Source organism: Alosa alosa, chromosome 17 (assembly GCF_017589495.1).
Source record: "Alosa alosa isolate M-15738 ecotype Scorff River chromosome 17, AALO_Geno_1.1, whole genome shotgun sequence".
Taxonomy (NCBI): domain Eukaryota; kingdom Metazoa; phylum Chordata; class Actinopteri; order Clupeiformes; family Clupeidae; genus Alosa; species Alosa alosa.
Genome location: NC_063205.1, coordinates 6,010,793 through 6,030,787, shown reverse-complemented (window position 1 = coordinate 6,030,787; position 19,995 = coordinate 6,010,793). Strand labels below are relative to the sequence as shown.

General features: G+C 43.6%; 1 protein-coding gene across 4 annotated transcripts; it reads left to right on the top strand.

The window, feature by feature from the left end:
• The first annotated feature begins 4,060 nt into the window (after positions 1 to 4,060).
• Positions 4,061 to 17,237, top strand: fbxo11b (F-box protein 11b). 4 transcript variants are annotated; one of them, XM_048268167.1, is made up of 23 exons: positions 4,411 to 4,516; positions 6,499 to 6,555; positions 7,418 to 7,545; positions 7,634 to 7,715; positions 7,938 to 8,082; positions 8,222 to 8,351; positions 8,562 to 8,645; positions 8,958 to 9,090; positions 9,954 to 10,060; positions 10,215 to 10,326; positions 10,522 to 10,628; positions 11,374 to 11,511; positions 11,882 to 12,099; positions 12,297 to 12,477; positions 12,610 to 12,732; positions 13,990 to 14,075; positions 14,162 to 14,238; positions 14,672 to 14,815; positions 15,013 to 15,123; positions 15,330 to 15,437; positions 15,931 to 16,039; positions 16,145 to 16,243; positions 16,527 to 17,237. In XM_048268167.1, the coding sequence occupies exons 3-23, from the start codon at positions 7,438 to 7,440 to the stop codon at positions 16,654 to 16,656; spliced, it is 2,532 nt and encodes an 843-aa protein (XP_048124124.1). In that variant the 5' UTR covers positions 4,411 to 4,516; positions 6,499 to 6,555; positions 7,418 to 7,437; the 3' UTR covers positions 16,657 to 17,237. The 4 variants fall into 4 exon arrangements, with proteins under 4 accessions (XP_048124122.1, XP_048124121.1, XP_048124124.1 ...); XM_048268166.1 differs by having other exon boundaries at positions 6,499 to 6,565; XM_048268165.1 differs by lacking the exon at positions 6,499 to 6,555 and having other exon boundaries at positions 4,061 to 4,516; positions 7,950 to 8,082.
• The last annotated feature ends 2,758 nt before the right edge of the window (positions 17,238 to 19,995 follow it).

The window sequence follows — 19,995 nt, the reverse complement described above, 5'->3', positions numbered from 1 at the left end:
TTCATGACCGTTTTGAATCATGAGCTTTCAAATGATGCTTTGGTTATGCAAGTACTAAAACAAAGAGTTGTACAAAATACTTAAACTGTTGTTGATAATTTTATAGAACGTTCTACTACTATTGCTGTGTTTTATATACATCAAACTTAACTTGGTCTATTAGTCTTGTGGATAAAAGCATCATATTTTACATGAAGCTTCTTTAGGACCTACTGAATGATTTTAGCCTAAGAGCCCAACAAAGAATTTGCAAATTTCCACATAAAGCACAAAATTGAATTGAACTGATCAAAAGGCAATCACCACAGGTGAATAGGGTAAAATTGTAACTAATAGATATCGCCATGAAACTTGTCCAGTTGTTTACCCGTGTAAAGACAAATATTTTTTGTATGGCAAGTTTTCAGAAATCATATGTTTACATATGCAAATTATGTTTGCATTATTTGTAAACATTCACTTTGTGAATAAAGTCTGGACACTCAGGATTGGGAAACCTTTCCAATACTAGCATGCTGACGGGCGTAGACACAGCTTTAAGTTTGAAATTATTAGTCCAGCCTAACCAATTACATTGATCAGGGATTCCTGACAATAATTCCCACTTGTATGTATGTATGTATGTGGGCCTACCTTTGCTGTAAATAAATGTACACATTCTTACGACTGCAATTAGTATTCTTTTTCACGATGCTGTAAAAGTTTGTTTTCTTTAAACTGTAATGATGTCTATCTCCTAAATACATATTGCGATGCACTCGGACATCTTCAGTAATGTTTCCAGGATTCATCGGGTGTTTCAGGTCTCTAAACATCATACACCCTCATCCGGGCGACCCAGCCGGGGCTGATCAGACCCCGACTTGTGTCTGAGCAGCACCTCTCCACAGTTCACTCCTCTTTAGCCACAGCCATCTTGTGTCTAAGCAGCACCCCTCCACAGTTCACTCCTCTTTAGCCACAGCCATCTTGAGGACTTTTCTGCTGCCTCAGTGCTGCGACTGGCCTTCCACTTGTAGGCACCTATGATGCCAGGAGATGGTATGCCCTGCCACTTGTAGGCACCTATGATGTCTAGGAGATGGTATGCCTTGCCACTTGTAGGCACCTATGATGTCTAGGAGATGGTATGCCCTGCCACTTGTAGGCACCTATGATGTCTAGGAGATGGTATGCCTTGCCACTTGTAGGCACCTGTGATGTCTAGGAGATGGTATGCCCTGCTGAGGGTTCGCCCCGCAAATCCTCTGCAGCCAACTTCAATGGGCAGGCACCATGTCCTCCACCCTTGTCTGCGGCACTCGTCTGCTAGATCAGTGTACCTGCCTCGCTTCCTCTCCGTCACCTCCTCCATCCAGTCATCCCAGGGGAAAGTAAGCTCCGTAATTACCATTTGTGTTGTGGACATTGACAGGAGGATCATGTCTGGCCTCAGTGTGGTCATTGTGATGGCCTCTGGGAACCTGAGCTGCTTCTCCAGGTCAACCCTCAGCTGCCAGTCATGGGCAGTTGCTAGGAGACCTGACGAAGCCCTTTGCTGTGGTCTGGGCTTCTCTCCAGCACCTGGTTGCGACACCACTGATAGCGGGCATCTCTCAGGGCTTTTGGGCACCAGCTGAGAATGTGCTCCAGGGTCCCAGCCCCAGAACACAAGAAGCAAGCGGCGTCTCAACTTTACCCATAAATTGACTGGACGAGGAACTTGATGTGCTGAGGTTCGGCTCACCATAAGTTGGACCAAGATAGTGTACAGTCCATTGCCTGGTTCCAATGCGTCCAAGCTCCTTGCGGTCTCATCCCTACTGCTCTGGTGGCCCATTCCTCCTCCTCATACTTTCCCTCATCTCCTGCTGGACCAACTGGTGTCTGGATCTCCCCCTGTTGCTGATCAGGTTGGGGCACGTTGGTGGGTTGCTGAGCCCTTCCTGACGCCACATGGCCCACCAGCATCCTGTGCCGAAGCTGGGACTCGGCCTGCTCCACTGCGGGCTGGGCTTTCCACTTCCTGCCTGTACAACAATTCCGCCGCAAGCTACCTTGGGATCCCTGGCCTTCTCTAGCATGTCTGACCATGAACATGAACCAAATTTCCCTCATGGGATCAAAAGAGTATATATACTTACTTATACTTAATTGTAATTCGATAATGATGATTTCAGAAATGCACCAAAGCGACTGAGAAAAACTGTAACAGGAAACAGTTAGCTAACAACACCACAAGTTTTGATAGGCCTACATAGGAGGATTTGTTTGTCTGCTTTGACAGTTTGATCTTTGAAGCCCAAACTGCCACCTTTCATATGTGTTGGCCATGCATTGAAATACTATATTACTATCTGCGGATAGGCCATGGTTGGAAATAATATAGCCTAATTGATGTAGTGTATTTATGTGTGCTGTAGCCTATGTTTTAGAATAGGTGGTGTGCGCTCATGCACGCTTGCATGTTCTAATGTAGGCGTACTCCTCATGCACCTATATTCCAATTTATGCTACTTTATGAACGAGAGAGACTGTACTAATCCCTCATATCTCCCCCACATACTGCGTCCTTGACAAAATGGAAGAGCCATCTCTTAAACAGAAAATTGCTTGTGTGAACTTGTTACTTTGTAAAACAGAAAATGACTTGTGCAATTAATAGACAGTGTATTAAGTTAAAATAAATATGAAAACTAAATATATACTAAAACCATAACTACAAACACCAATTAGGCTAACAGATCTCAACAGTGACCCCTTTTTTCAGTTAGGCTAGTGAAACTAGAAATTGGATAGGCTACTGTCACTGAGTGAAATGTTTATGTGTGATGGGCCATAATTGCTATGTGGTAAGTGAAACTAGTTCAAATAGACTGAGTTCATCTGATAAAACATATTTTCATTGTTTGTTTTTTTGACAATTAATGTCAAATAAGTAGGAAAGAATGTGGCTGATTACAAGAACGTTTAGAATTATAATATTTTTACCTCATCTTCGGAATTGGTAGACGATATTTAGCATTAAATTCTGATTACATGCAAAATCAAGGTATCATCGGAAAGCTTATTTTCCACTCTTTTGATAGGTGTTTCTAGCATAAACTATCGCGGAGATATTGTACAGATTTCAACACTATAATTCAACCATTCTAGTATGATTGCGTGCCCTTAAGTCAGTAGAATGTTGGAAGTTGAACGTTCTGTTCTATGGAATATCTGGGTTCATTGAATTCAACATGGAATTTTAGAACCTTACATTATTGCTAACAGAATATTCTGTTAAACTGTTCAAAACTCACCTGCTGAAGGGTTTGTGCAATTCATTTAGGCCTACAGTGTATTAAGTTAAATAAATATCAAAAAATGATAAAATTGTCTAGCTTTTGCACCCAGGTTGTGATCATTGAAGGTCCTATAATTTCTGGGTCACAACCTTTTACAACATTCCTGTGATTTTTAGACCATAATAGACCAATAGCCTACCTCGTTAATAATTTGTTTTCTGTGTATTCCCGATTTTATGATGGAAAGACATACGGTTTCATTTTGAAGAATGAAGAGAATCATAGGGCAGGCTTCCCTGTATTTCGCAGAACGCTGCAGCCTGAAAATAAACTTCAGAAGTTTCCCCCTGCTGCCTTCAGCCAATCAGATCATATGCATAAGATTGGTGGGAGGAGCAGTAAAAACATCTGTGAGAGGGCACCATAACACAACTTGAATAAATGCTCATTTTGGTGAGGAAATAAAATGGTAGGCTATCCGTAAAAGGATAAGATACTTGCAAAGTCATGATCGTAAATTGCACATAATAGTCTTGTACAACTACAAGGACCACCAACACAGCTTGTCTTCCCTGAGTGCCACAAAAGTAGCATGCCCACCCACTAGGCTACTCCCTGGAGGGCAGTGTTAATGTTATCCAACTATGAAGAATAAATTGCCCCTCAGATTGTACCACTCAATTGCTTCGTCCGTTTTACCTGTTAAATTATGATCTGCGGTTAAGCAGTGTTGCTTTTATTAGCTGAATGTTACATTAGTCTTAAACTTTTTCGAGTCAACAGCACTAAAGGAAAGGGTAGTCTACTCAAATGTACGTCAGCCTTCAGTACTTGAAGAAAGCATTCCAACTTGGAGCTGTAAGGGGAGACAGGATCATACTATTCCATTGGTGGATACGGCTCCCTTGTGATTTTTTTCTCCTTTCTGTCCCCGTGTGAGTTAATGGCTCCTCCTGCTAAAGAGAGAGACGGAGCCCGTCCAGAGGAGCAAAGGGGGGAGCTGTCCGAAAAACACAAATAACACCCCGAAAAAGATCTGATCACTATCGCAATAGTCTTTATGATTCTCAAAAAAAGACAACGGATTTGGATCTAGGGGTCCAAAAAGCAGGAACGAACGTTGGAGCAAAACATTCTATTTTTTAAATTACCAACTCACCAAATGAACTCCGTCAGGGCAACCAACAGAAGACCCAGGCGAGTATCGAGGCCGCGCCCGGTGCAGCCGGAACGGAACAACGGTGAAAGAGGTACGACGTGTCATTACAAACAGATGCATATATACATACTACTACTTCGTTATACAATAATATCGGGTAATTTTCTAATTTTTTTTCTTTCCCCTGTAAAGGAGGTAGGGAACCCCAAAGATCTCGTTTCGTAGCCTTCTTGCCAGGCCGCGCTTTGTTTGGCTTGACTGACCACAATCACAGCTATGCTAATGTTCGGTGGAGTCAGTTTATGTACAGCTGAGGCAGTTTACTAACATTCAGATGAAATGTGTAACGTACACAATTAATAACATGGTCGTGGGTTGCTATACATTTGTTGTTATAGAGCTGTTGTGCCTTTTTGTTGTGTACACAGACTACTAGTTTGCGTTGCGTAGAAGCTAATAGCTATCTAACGTTAGCTAACGGGACTGCCATTTTTGGGGTGTAGTTTAGCTTGCTAACTACCTAGCCTGAACGTAACATTAGATATGATGGTGTTAACGCAAGCTACTATTTAATCAACGTTTGCTTGCCTCAGCCTTTTGATTAGACAGTGGTTAGTCTAGAATGTGATTTTCTTGTAGCTGTTGTTATTAACACGTTTGTCACAACCTTGTAGTTCCTTGCAGTTTAGAGGCATGTAAGGCCAGTCTGTAAGTTTGTAAGATATCTAAAACAGCTAGCTTGCTAGCCTTTGGGTCTACACACAATTGCTAACGGGCCAGCTACTGTAGGACTAGCTGCTAACAGATCTGGCTACGCAGTTGTGTATCCATCTGCCTAAACCACGGTAGGAACATACTTTGCTACCATAAGCAGGGAATGCCCGGCTTACCCAACATGGAATAGTGGGGCTTGGAAACGGTTTTGCACTGCCTAAGTATGTAGGCAGCAGAAACACTACGCAAATGCTAGTTTTTACTCAGCTGCCTTTGCTTTATGGTTTCCTTGTTCTAATATGAATCTATTCTACGCTAACGTTAAGCCAAGGTTTTCCTCTGTTGCGGATGTGCATTTGCGTTGATCAATCAGAAACCTTTGTCTTCACATCTCAATTGTTAGGGATCGTTGGGCACAGCAGTCGCCAGCAGATAAAATAATGTATCAGTTGCAAATGTCATGGTTGCAATTGCAAATCTGTATCATAGCTAGGTACATTAAGAATGCTTACCCTTTTTAACATTACTCATCGATCCAATAATGATTAACGTTAACATTAAATGTCAACATTGCTCATGGAGGCACCTTCTGATCAACCACTTTTCTGTTGCTAACATCAAATCTACACATATTTCGGTCAGCTAACAGTGTGCAGGTTCCTCAGTTTACAAGTTTAGATTATTTTTGTCATTGGGCTCTTGGCCTCAAACAAAGGAGAATCTAATAATTAGGCAAAGTGGCCACAAATATCCTCTTCACATTTATAATCACGTGAGATTTTACATTATAGATATAATCCATGAATCACTGTAACTAACTAGTGTTGTCTGTAGACCTCCTTTGTTTTTGTTAGAAGCAGTGTGGGCACCAGTGCCTTGTCATTTCACACCACTTCATGTTAAACTGTTTGAGAGTGTTTGGGGTGCTGTTTTCTCTCCTGCATAAACATAATCTTTGTTGAGGGAAAGGTTTGGGGAGAACTACTGCTCTTGTGGGTCTGATGCCTTATTTGAAGGGCCTTGTATAGCCTATCTGAATAAAATCCAAGTGATATATAAACTCTTCTAAAAGCTGACACAGACTCAAATCCTCTTTGCTCATTTTTACATAACTATGTGGAATGGCACCTAGATTGATGAAAAGAACAAAATATCAATGCCAGAACACATTAACTCCTCAACATTCAGGCATTTTGACCAAGGGAGTTCAATGCCCATAACATTACATGATTACATCACCTTTGAGTGGTGCATCAGACAGAACCAAGATGGATGTTTTGTGATGAATTTTTTTATGTAGTTGAAAATGCAGCGGCAGTGTGGAATGTCTCACGTGTCACCTCTAACTGTTGTCTCCAGGTGCCAATATGCAGTAGAGAAGGACAGACAGTAGCCTACAGGTGATCAGTACAACAGGTAATCACAGGTAGGTAGGGAGGTGGTGGTCAGGTGGTAGGGCCTGCTTCTGTTGAGCAGTCCATGTGCCAAGGCTACAGAGGATGCTAGCTGAGCATAATAATCTGAGGGTCTTCAAACAGTATCCACTCAGAGAGGTAGGATTACTAGTTCAACAGCTCCTGAGCAAGTATAGTGCTTTCTAAGCCTCTTTGCCTCTTTATGTAATGGTAACAGTGCAGTTACGTTCAAAATACATGCGTTTGAACATTCATAAACATTTTCACAATTTCTTTTCCATATGCATATAAAACAAAGAGCCTTCAGGTGACCATATATACAAAAAAATCTTTGTAGACTTGGCTGGATACGTGTGAGGAAAACAGTGAGCAAACTATCAGAAAGTTCTAACTGATCTCATCCGTGTTAATCTTGTCAAACTAGTATTTGATCAACATGGGGCTTAAGGGAAATCTGCCCAAGCTACACGTCTTTGGGAGGACCGGGACTATTAATGTTCTGTGGGTGTCTTTAGACAGCCGGTCAGTGTGTATGAATGTGTGCCCTCAGCCCGATGGCTTGAGCTATTTTTACTGTACCCATCACTGTAGCTGCTAATCCATTTGTGCCTGTTTATCCAAGACCCCCACCTGCTTGAAGTGGGAGTTATTTATTTTTGGGTGTGACCCAGGGATTAGTCCATAAACATTGTTTTGTCCATTCAGCTAAAAGGCAGACCTGAAATTGTATTCATTCAAAATGATTTACTCCTTTTTTGATGCAGAATTTTGGATTAACTCACTGTCTCTGTCCAAGGCAGCATTTCTCGTTAAGGCTACGAATACACGGGCTAATAAAGCATTTGGTCTCTTTCTCTGTGCAGATGAGGACGTGCCTGCAGATATGGTCGCAGAAGAATCCGGTCCAGGAGCTCAGAACAGTCCGTATCAACTCCGCAGAAAGTCCTTATTGCCCAAGAGATCAGCGTGTCCCACGAAGAGCAGTATGGAGGTAGGAAGATGCTGCTGCGGCCTGTTATTCTCTTTCTCCAGCATGAAGCCCACCACAGGCCCTTTAACCCTCTTATGTGTCTGTCTAGGGTGCCTCCACATCCACGACAGAAACGTTCGGCCACAGAGCGAAGCGAGCTCGTGTGTCTGGGAAGTCCCAGGACCTACCTGGTGAGTCAGTCGCACCAGGTCTGTTTCCATAATAATGTTGGCTACTTTGAGCCACTCAGACACTTGGATATTCACTAGATACTGCACCTACCAGAAAATGTACACAACTACAGTCATCGTTGGTGTATATATGTAGGCTCAGGTCTGATGTACATGCTGTGCTTTTTGAGGTGTGGATATACATTTGCCACCTGGAGCATGACCACTGCTATTCTTTTCTAGCGGCCCCAGCAGAACAGTACCTCCAGGAGAAGCTGCCAGATGAGGTGGTCCTGAAGATATTCTCCTACCTGCTGGAACAGGACCTGTGCCAGGCGGCATGTGTGTGCAAACGGTTCAGCGAGCTTGCCAATGACCCCATCCTTTGGTGAGTCCTCTTCTCTCAGTCCTCAAGGGAAACCTTGACCAACTGGACTGGTGTGAGGTCCCATTGCTGAGATGAGAGACTGGGTGATAGGCAGACCGCTTCAGTGCTAAAGTCTGCTCTGCTCCTTCATGTCTTGTAGGAAGAGGCTTTACATGGAGGTGTTTGAGTACACGCGTCCCATGATGCATCCGGAGCCAGGGAAGTTTTACCAAATCAACCCTGAAGAATACGAGCAGCCCAACCCCTGGAAGGAGAGCTTTCAGCAGCTGGTACGCTCGCCTGACTCAGTGTAGAGACTCTCCCCTGCCCTGCCTCACTCATATGTTTGTGATTACTAACGGGGGGAAAAAAACCTCGCAGACTCCAAGCTCTGCGGAGGGATCCTGATGTAAATACGAAGCTTGTTTCTCTGGCTCTGCTGATGGTGCAGATGCCAACTTCATGGTGAACATTCTGCTTGTGTTTTGTTTTGCTTTCAGTACAAGGGTGCACATGTGAAGCCGGGCTTTGCGGAGCACTTCTACAGCAATCCCGCCAGGTACAAAGGGAGAGAAAATATGTTGGTAAGCAGCCTCATATTTTATATTCCTAAATTGTACAGCTTTGCTTGCCTGCATTCACAAATGGTCTGATATGGTTAAGAGAGCTATGGCATGATTTATGCACTTTGCCATCCAGATCAGATAACTTATAACTGTTCAAACTCCCATTGGATGACACTGAGATATTTTCAATTTTGCATGGACAATTCCATTTTAGAGATGCAATGAACAAGCTCAATTGAGTCCTGAATAAAGAATATAAAATGATATGTAGGTGATGTGTATCATAGCAAAGCGCTGGACTAAGACTAACCGGATCCCCTTTGCTTGCAGTATTATGACACCATTGAGGATGCGCTGGGTGGAGTCCAGGAGGCGCACTTTGACGGCCTCATCTTCGTGCACTCGGGCATCTACACAGATGAGTGGATCTACATAGAGTCCCCCATAACCATGATCGGAGCAGGTGCGCATTTAGGCTATTACGTTTATCAGTCAGTGTGCTGGATTATTCCCTCTGTTCGCTTATCGAGTCCAGGGCCGTTCCTTTTTAAAAGTCAAAGGTATTTAAAAGTCAAAAGGGAAATGTCATTGGTGAAATAAATCTCTCTGCCTTTGCTGGTCTGTACATACTGTTTTGTTATTGTAATGGCATGACATTGACAGCAGAGCAATTGCTGTATGTAGATCTGTTTGTAAATGTAAAAGTGCCAGTTAATACAATGAGTGAATACAAATCTCTATACAAATCTCTATTTCCGTGGTGTCCAGTGTGTTAATACTGTCATAATACTTAGAATAACAAACACTTCCTCTGGGTTACACCTTTCTTAACAATGCTGGGGAAATGCCAGCTTGCCTGCAGCCGGCCCGCATACGAGGCCAAGACACACTGAGCTGCATAGTTTGAATACCCAGTGACGTGAGGTTCATGACATTTCTGCCTTTTTTAACCAAAAGAAAATATTTCAAACAACACTGTACCCTGTGCTACTGTAGCGTGTCCGAACTGCATCAGATGCAAGCGAGCGTTAGTGACCAGTGACCACTTGATTGCTTTGTTTTCAGTTGGAATGCCTGAACTGGATGCTGCGTGGCACACAGTGCAGTGCGATATGCCGTGACGCTTTGAGCAGAACTTTTGTCGGATGCCCCGTTTCTATTTTCTTTCTATCACTCTCGTTCTGATATTTTGAACGAGAAATATGACCCAATAGAACTGCATGTTTAATGTATTCAGAGAGCGCTCAATGCTATGCCACAGTCAGACGCTCACATGCAGGTAGGATAAGCTGTTAGATTTTTAAATGTGTGTTTGTTTCTCTTTAGCTCCAGGTAAAGTAGCTGATAAAGTAGTGATCGAGAACACCAGGGATTCCACCTTTGTGTTCATGGAGGGGTCAGAAGATGCTTATGTTGGCTACATGACCATCAAGGTACGTAGTGTGTGAGCTGAATGCAGCAAAAACTGTATATGCCTTTCCTACCAATATATCAGTGTTCTCCCCCGTATAGGAATCCGTTTGAAATGACCCCATCAGCATATAAAGTGAATGCCGGATTTGATTCCTGTCCTCTTCTCATTTATAGTTTAATCCAGACGATAAGTCAGCCCAGCACCATAACGCCCACCACTGCCTGGAGATCACGGTCAACTGCAGTCCCAACATTGACCACTGTATCATTCGCAGCACCTGTACAGGTAGGCTAACAAAATGTTTAGATGACCTCATGCTGCCCTCATTTATGTCTCTCTTGTAACAATTGTACACCAACGATGGGTGACTATGGTGGGGAACATTATGCACATTGACAAATGTTTTTGTCTCTCTCTTCCTCTCTCTCTCTCTTCCTCTCTCTCTTCCTGTCTCTTCCTCTCTCTCTTCAACCCCCCCAGTTGGCTCAGCGGTATGTGTCAGTGGCCAGGGGGCATGCCCCACCATTAAACATTGCAACATCAGTGACTGTGAGAACGTAGGCCTATACATCACAGACCATGCACAGGTGAGTACTCATTGCTGTCCAGGTCTAACACACATGAACACTTCCTCAAGGAACAACTCCTCCTTGACCTTTCACCCCAGAATGTACCATATGAACCTCTGTTACCTTAACAGTAGAATAGTGAAGTTGCATTGAAGATCCTTGTGTCTAGGCTGTTGGCATTCGACATTTGCCAGACATTTTGATATGACACTCTGTGATGGTCTCTGTGTGCTGTCTTGGTACTGTTAATTCCAACATCAGACTGTTGTAACATTCCCCAGAAATAATGACCGTGACATTTGGTGGTGTCTTTTTGGAGTTGATGGTTCTCGAGCCAGCTCTCCTAATGGGCTGACCTAATCCCCTCAGGCTTCTCAGTGAATGCTGCCAGCCTCCTTTAGTGCTGTGGCATCTCAGCACTTCCAACTTCTCTTGTAATCTGAGTGTAATCTGCTCCTAGACACCAGAGAGTAGCGATTTATGGCTTAGATAAACCTCTGCGTAGTGGTCAAGATTGTGTTCCAAGTAGGTTGTGTGCAGTGAGGAAAAAAAGTCAAAATATTTTTGGAGACCAAATTTATGACATTAAATACCTTAATCATAACTTAATGTATTATTTAGTTATTACATTTTTGATTGGTGGATGCCTACTCTCAAAACAAATATTTGGACATTGTTATTTGTCAGTAATCCAGCAAAAACTTGTAAGTGGCGTTCAGTGTTATGAGTTTGTCTTTCTCCATTTTGTGTCCTATTCTTGTAGGGCATATATGAAGACAATGAGATCTCCAACAATGCCCTTGCTGGTATCTGGGTGAAAAACCATGGGAACCCAATCATCAGGCGGAATCACATTCATCATGGTCGGGATGTAGGCGTCTTCACATTTGACCATGGCATGGTGAGTTGAGTTCTAAGTCCTCCATGTGGATGTAACATTATGTCTTATCTGTTGTTGCATCTCCGAGGGATCAATTGTTAAACACCTAAAACCTAAAGTCTTACAATGGTCCTAATCTTTTCATTGTTTTCTGTAAGAGCACGGCTCCATGTGTTTTAAAAAGCTTTGAGCTTTATGCTACTTGTATACTGAAAGGTTACTTATTTTCCTGTGAGTGATATGTGGATGATGGAGTGGAGTGGCCATAGCAGGCAGAACAGGGTTATCTGCCCTCTCTTCCTACTCCTCACTGAGTTACCTAGTTACAGGATGAGGAAGACCAGTAGCTCAGACCCAGATTGGAGTTGTGTGTCTTTGTCTCCCTCTGCAGGGCTACTTTGAGAGCTGCAACATCCACAGGAATCGTATTGCTGGCTTTGAAGTGAAGGCCTACGCTAATCCCACCGTGGTGCGCTGTGAGATCCACCACGGCCAGACGGGCGGCATTTACGTGCACGAGAAGGGCCGGGGCCAGTTCATCGAGAACAAGATCTATGCCAACAACTTTGCTGGCGTTTGGATAACGTCCAACAGCGACCCCACCATCAGGTCAGGGCACACACTTCTAGATGCCTTCGGCTGACCAGTTATCCTTCCTGCCTTTTAATTTGTCCTTGATTTTCTTCCTGTTTTGGCTGTAAGGTCCATGGGGCCATTAATTGATATTCTTTTGCAAGGCCAATGGCGCTTTGATGCTGAAACTGCTTTTGATGCATCTCAAAGAAGTCGTGTCATTCTCGATGCAGGGGGAATTCCATCTACAACGGGAACCAAGGAGGCGTGTACATATTTGGTGATGGGAGAGGCCTCATCGAGATGAATGACATCTATGGCAATGCACTAGCAGGCATCCAGATCCGAACCAATAGCTGCCCCATCGTCAGGCACAACAAAATCCACGACGGCCAACATGGAGGCATATACGTGGTGAGTGTGTCTATAGTTAAACCCATCTACACACTGAAGTGTAGTAAACATATCACAACATGGACATGTACACAATAGAAAAGTGTAATGGTCAGAGGAGCTAAACCTGCATGTGCGTGTGTGTGGTTTTAGCATGAGAAGGGCCAGGGCGTGATTGAGGAGAACGAGGTGTACAGTAACACGCTTGCCGGAGTGTGGGTGACCACGGGGAGCACGCCAGTCCTCCGCAGGAATAGGATACACAGCGGCAAACAGGTAAACCCCTCCCATCTCTCTGTCCACACCTCCCATTCTCTGTCCACACACAACCTTGTGTCCCAGTGATTGGATTTCAAAATGTAGGACTGTTAGGGATCGACGTTGCAAGCATCTGCTTCTCACTTTGTCATTTACTCATGATGGTGTAACTTCGCGTTGGTTGTTTTTGTCCTCTTGGTTGTTTTATTCACATACGTGTAGGGATGTAACGGTATGAAAATTTAACCTCACGGTTATAGTGACCAAAATGATCACGGTTTTCGGTATTATCACGGTATTTCTAAAAGTGTGTTCAATATGTTCAGAAAGCACTGATAGGCCTACACAAGCTGAAATAGTTTCAAGAAGTGGCCCGTTCACTTTTTTCTTCATGTTTAATTGGCTATGTACTTATAGCTTAACTTACCCTACCATAACTTGGTTTGCTATTTCTGTTATTTGGATGCAATGAGTGAGACCAAAGTAAGCGTTCAAAATAAAACTTTAGGCTACTGTTTTCACCTGATAACGTGAGTGGAATGGATTTAATGTGAACGCGAACATAAAAAGACGCAGAGTGGCTACATGATACATTGCACATTTTGCGGTGAAAAAGTTCCGCCTTTTAAAATCAGGTGTAGCCTAATCCGAATCGTAGTTAAACCCATTAATTAGACAACAGAATCAGTAGGGTACCAGTTTTGTTCCATTGTACCAGGCCTACTGTATGTCAAAAGCAGGCTCGGATGAAGCTGGGAAGGATTAAACACACGGTTTCCACACCGCGGTAATCAACAGTGATAATCATGATGTTTGAAATGAAAACGGTAATTATTATCGTCAACATTTTTATCGCGGTTTACCATTATACCGGTAATCGTTACATCCCTACATACGTGTTTCATGAGCCTTGAGGTGAAGCATGCTGGAATGCATTAAGAGCCGTTCACAGCAGGAACGATAACTATAAAGCTAACTATAACAATAAAAGCATCCACACTGACCAACGGTAAAGAAAGTATCTCCTCATCGATGAATGCGATTACTAAAATTTGATGGATTCTGATTGGCTGCCAGCTTTTTATCGTTATCAAATTCGCTCTGAAAGTGATCCCCGATATCGTTCATGTCGTTATCTTTATAGCTTATGTGTGGACATCGTCATTTATATTAGCAAGAACGATACATGTTTGCCGTTATCGTTATAGTCAGCGTTGTTGGTGTGAACAGCCCTTTATTCTTGTCATTTGGTAATGAGTTGATATTTTTCTTTAGGTCGGTGTGTACTTCTATGACAATGGCCATGGAGTGCTGGAGGATAATGACATCTATAACCACATGTACTCTGGAGTGCAGATCAGGTACTTTCTGAAACCCTGTGGCCAAACCCACTCTGTGTTCTGTGTGAAATAGAGGTGGCTAATGGAGTGAACCTCTTTGTGTGCAGGACTGGCAGTAACCCTAAAATTAGGCGCAACAAGATCTGGGGTGGGCAGAACGGTGGCATCCTTGTCTACAATTCTGGTAAGTGAACAGATTTTACACCCAGACCACCATATATAATCACTGGTTTTACATGAGTGCTAGATGATAGCCATTACATGTACCTAATGTCAGTGTGTGCAATATGTTGACTAATCAATCTGCAAATATCAATGTGAATGAATCATGATGGACATCATGCAGTTTGGACCTACCATGTTGCTGGTTTCCAAAAGTCATGCTAGCTCCCCTGATACCGGCTTGGAAGCCACAGCAATTTGAACTTAAGTTGTTCATCTACAGTATATCCAGTACAGTGTTTTTTAACCTGCTAGTATTAAAACTTACATCCTGTGTGCGCTGTTCTGTTTCCTTTTTTTATTCAATGTTGCTGTAACAATATTTGTGCTGATCTCCATTTGACATTTGAGGACAATGCCTCTCAAACAACAGTCCTCATTGTGCTCCTCTGTAGGCCTGGGATTCATCGAGGACAATGAGATCTTTGACAACGCTATGGCTGGGGTCTGGATCAAGACGGATAGCAATCCTACACTGCGCAGAAACAAGATCCATGATGGCCGAGACGGCGGGATCTGCATTTTCAATGGTGGAAGGGGTAAGATGCGCATGCAGAGTTGTGTGCAGCTGTGTTTGGTGTGTATAAATGTACTCTGTGTGTGTGTGTGTGTGTGTGTATCTGTGAGTGAGTGTGTGTGAAAGAGACTGCTTTTGTGCATGCGTGTTGTTTGAATGGCCGGATGCATTGTTTGAATGTATGCTTTCTCTAATGAGCTCATCCTCTGGCGTTGACAGGCTTGCTGGAGGAGAATGACATCTTCCGGAACGCACAGGCTGGCGTTCTGATCAGCACCAACAGCCACCCTGTCCTGCGCAAGAACCGCATCTTCGACGGCTTTGCTGCAGGTCAGTGGTCTTCCTGCTGGCGTGTTTCCAGGGTGACGGTGGAGAGCACCAGCATTAGCTCAACTGAGCAGCATTTATCACACTGACCGCGCGTCTTGCTTGTTTACTTGTAAAGTGGTTTAGACCAGGGTTTAGTTTTAGTGTGCACTCACTTTTAAAATCATGCCATCTAATTTGTGCAATTTGGCTTTTTGCTTCCTTGCAAGGCATCGAAATAACAAACCATGCTACCGCCACCTTGGAGGGTAATCAGATCTTCAACAACCGCTTTGGCGGTCTGTTTCTTGCATCCGGTGTCAATGTCACCATGAAAGGTATGAGCAGAACATCTCACCTGACTTGTGTTTTCATCCTGGGGTTGTCACTTGTAAATGTGAAAATTCAAACTCAGATTTCATTTTCAGCTTTGCTTCATGCATGATTAAACTTGTGAATTAATGTCATGATAGAGTTAGGCTGCTCTAGTAAAGTTAAAGTATTCAACACAAGTGAAATGGTCTACTAGGTGGAACGCCAGTGGTCAGGCAAGCAGGGCTGACAGCAAGAGATCTTTTCTAATTACTTTGTAGTGCTGAGTGCTCTTTTGTTCAGAAGCTAACCTTTTGTCCTAAGGTTTGAGAACTTACCAATTTAAAGCACATTGCACACATTACATCGGTCAGAACACCTGTACCCATGCGTTTTTAGACATTTTTACTTTTACTGTAAAAGTTCATATCCACTTGCACACGTTCAAACAGGATTTTTTAAAAGTGCCCATTTTCCCACCCAAAGGAGTCATGCATCCACATCTTGTCCTCCCTGCAGATAATAAAATAATGAACAATCAGGATGCTATAGAGAAGGCAGTGAGCCGAGGCCAGTGCCTGTACAAGATCTCCAGTTACACCAGCTACCCCATGCACGACTTCTACAGGTGAGCACTGAAGCAGTCATCTGGATCGAAACGCAATCATGTGTTTGGAAGACGGCAGTGTTAAACAGGATTGTATGCTTTTGTGCCTTTTTCATTTCCTCTCAGGTGTCACACTTGTAATACGACGGACAGAAATGCTATCTGTGTGAACTGCATTAAGAAGTGTCACCAAGGACACGACGTAGAGTTTATACGGCACGATAGGTGAGTCTCCATCTGTCCCCCCCCATACCAATGGAAGCAATGTAGTGTACTGCAGTGGCAGGGTGTAGCTGTTACTCTGTGCAGCTGGTAGGTGGAGCAAGATGTTCTAGATTTTGCCGGCTATTTCCATAGTTTGTCAGTTGAAGTGACAAAAGCAGGACAATATGGGAGTGCGCAGCTCCACAGCAGCTCCCGTGTCAGTTTGCAGTGCGTACTGTCTTATCTTCCTGCCTAATCCCTGTAGACCCAGCCTAATTCTGTCTGTAATCCAAAAACGTTCCAGGTTTTTCTGTGACTGCGGTGCGGGAACGCTGTCCAATCCGTGCACGCTGGCGGGAGAGCCCACGCACGACACAGACACTCTGTACGACTCCGCGCCCCCTATTGAGTCAAACACGTTACAGCACAACTGAGCCCTGTCCCCCCCCCCCCATTCCCCTGTTGGTCCCTCCTCGGCCTGGCCGACACCCGGCTGCCCTCTGGACATGAGCTTCTGCTGCCCTGCACCCAGAAGGACTCTGTAATGACTGTCACACGGGAGGGTGGGGGGGCGGGGGGTGGGGCTGGGGGACCCTAACGAGAGCTGTAGGAAGGAGCCAGAATACGGGGGAAGCTGTGCCCTCGATGTCCCAGCGCTGGTGGAAGAGACCACACCAGTGCTCACTGCAAGGCGCATTGGACGTCCAGAGATTTGCCTGACCTTTCAGCTCAGCTCCATAAAGTGGCCTTTGGAACAAACTAAAGGTGGGGAAGAGCCGCTAAGGGGAGGGACAGCAGGACGTGGACTCAGGCCTGGAGGGGGATAGTGGAGGAGGAGGAGGATGTGATTCCAGGTGTCCATTGGGGTTGGGGCATAAGAAGAGACTGTCACTGCTCCCCACCCCACCACCACACCCTCCTGACCTCTCCAGTGTGTGAAGAATCGACTGGAGGAGGCAGAGCTGCAGTTTTGTACAGAGCCCATGGCAGAGGCTAAAGATGCCAGATCTTCCCCCCCCCCTGGTAGAACAGGGGGCTACCTGGACCGGATGCGAAGCCATGGGGACATGGCCACCGTAGCATCTGTTTCTTAGGCAACAGAGGCGCTGGTGTTTATGTATGTTTAAAGAAAAAAATGTAATAATAAAAAATAAACAACGTGATTAGCACTTCTGCCTTTTTAATATGGTATTCTGATCAACAAATATGATTTAATGCTTTCTCATGTAGTTTTGTATTTTCCAGCAAAAAAAAAATCTTACTGTATTTGAATGTCTTTTATTTTATTATATATTATAATTATTCATATTGTTATTAATATTTTTTTTTTGTTGTCGTTGTTGGCACACCATAGGCTTGCTGTCATCATACTCTTGTCCCAGCAGTTAAGTTCTTTCTGTGAAAGAGGATTACTGCAAAAAGAAAAAAAAAATTGGAAACTGAACACTAAAGTATGTCCTCCAGCTTTGTAGTGTTTGGAAACGGTAGGCTGTGTTTGGTTTGTGATGTAGAAGACCTGGCAGTGTGTTTGAAATGGACAGTGAAAGTGTGTGTGCGTGTGTGGATGATTTTTATTTACGCTACCCATGTTACTCTTGTATGTTTTTCCCAACTTCCTCTCACATTGTGGTCATGTCAAATTAAAATGGGCAGTTATTCAATGTAGTGTCTTTCTTTGGAGGACTTGGAACTTTGGAATGTTGAATCCAACATGATTTACCTCAGAGATGGAAAAAGCCAAATGAGATGAGAAATTTTCTCTGTCAAAATGTGGTGGGAAAGGAAAGGACCTTGTAGCTGACAGAGTTGCTACTTGTCGCATTAGCTGACATTTATGTTATTTTATGTTCAATTATCAACATTTTCACAATAGTGCGTCCACATCATACTGCAAATCCTTACATGACACATCTGCGTTTCACTAGGTCTGAAGACCTGTCCGATTTCCGTTCTGTTTCCGTGTGTTTTGTGTTGAATGGGATGTGTTTCGAGGGTGTCCACAAAGATGCTATGCTGGAGATTGAGTTTAGTGATCTAAGACAAGGATCCCCCCCCCGCTCATCTGTGTGTACTGTTGTGACTGTGGATCCTCATGCAGCCTGGACTGTATGCATGTACCATAACATCTAGACTTAATATATTGTGAAGTATTCAATAACCATTATGTAGATGCTAGAATTAATTGAAAGGGGTTTAATTTCCTAGAAAAACTGGTCATTTTAAGGAAATAAACTTTATTAGATCGGTGTTGGTTGTGCTTTATTGGTATATATATGTATAGACCCTTTCAAGAGAGTTCCATTATCAGCATCATAGTTGGCCCCACAAGACTTCCTTTTTAACATTCCATATGTTATCTTAATGCAGAGGAAGTAGATTGGGGCCCAAATAGAACGTTCAAGCATTGTTTTTGTTTTTATTGTTGAAAGGGTCTATATGCACTGGACTGGTAATTATTAACAGTTACTACGCATCTTTTCAAATTGGAGGATTTATTTACTTGCAGCACCTCTATTGGATGGTTTACCCTGCTACCCTTTGCCAGCTGTTTTGTGGATCTTGGCCAATGCTCCTGTATTTGTTGTTCTGATCGATTCTGAATCTATCTGGTTCTGCAGAGTTGTATGAAGTAGCGAATAAGCACTATATGTTCTGTCGGTAAACAGGAGAAATGAGCCTTAGGCTGAGCCAATTACGTGTGTTTCCTGGAGATTTTAACTGCCACTTCGCCAGCTCTTTATTGCTATAGCGATAACACCACTGTGCTGGTATTGACATTGTTCATAAAACCGGGGCTTTACAGAAAAACTAGTAAATACGGGAGTCCGCTAGGCAAACAAGCCCAACAAGTGGCCTTTAGACACAGCTATCTCTATGGGCATGCCAGCAGGAATGGCAGATAACTGGACAATTACACACATTCTGAATGTATTATTTGTAGTTTCACAGGTCATTTGGCCCAGTGAGGTCTTTCTGTGATCAACAACTTAAATCAGTGTTCTAAAGTGCACAATATTTACAATCCAAAACACAAAATATTTGTTCTGAGTGTGTTTCTTCGGTGACTAAGTTAAATGCCTGATGCTGCTTGTGCTGATGCTGAAACCCATATTATGTGACAAAGAATCCGAGACGACCTCATCTAAGGGCATCTACCCAAAGGCATCAGTCAGTGAGACCTAAGGTGACATAGGATGTCCTGTGGCATGGTGAAACAATCCCTGAAACAACCATACATAAGGTTAAGTATCTTTAATTCACACACATACACACTTAAAGTGGAGAGGTGGTTACACAGAAGTGGAGGCTGTACAGCCCAACAGCATGGCCTGAGGCCTTGTTTGCACACACTCCATGGCCTTGAGGTGCTTATCTCAGCCACAGAGCACGAGTTAGCACGATGGTTCGGACATTAAACCTCACACCCTTTGGCCTCTCCCATTCAAATACTGAAAATATGAGAAGATCCTTTAAACCAACTGAATGATGGGAGAGATGTTAGAACAACATAAATGTCCCTTAACTGATCATATTCTCTGGGACATTTTGAAGCTGAAGGGTTTTGCTCTGAAGCTGCGGCAAAGTACTGTTGAATACCAGTAGTTCAGACCACAGTGGACCTCTCCTATGGTCCCTGAGTTACGGCCAGGCCATATTTTGCCCAAAGGACAGTGATTGGGTCAAAACTCTCCATGGAGCTGCCAGAGGCACTTCCAACTAGATCTGAGATGGGAGGTCATGTTGGTTACCTGACAAAATGAGGAGAGAACTGA

Coding starts and splice junctions, on each gene's coding strand:
- fbxo11b (XM_048268164.1), top strand. CDS start 4,429: ATGAACTCCGTCAGGGCAACCAACAGAAGACCCAGGCGAGTATCGAGG. Junction 8,083..8,221: donor GCCAATGACCCCATCCTTTG/GTGAGTCCTCTT, acceptor CATGTCTTGTAG/GAAGAGGCTTTACATGGAGG. Junction 8,352..8,561: donor AGGAGAGCTTTCAGCAGCTG/GTACGCTCGCCT, acceptor TTTTGCTTTCAG/TACAAGGGTGCACATGTGAA.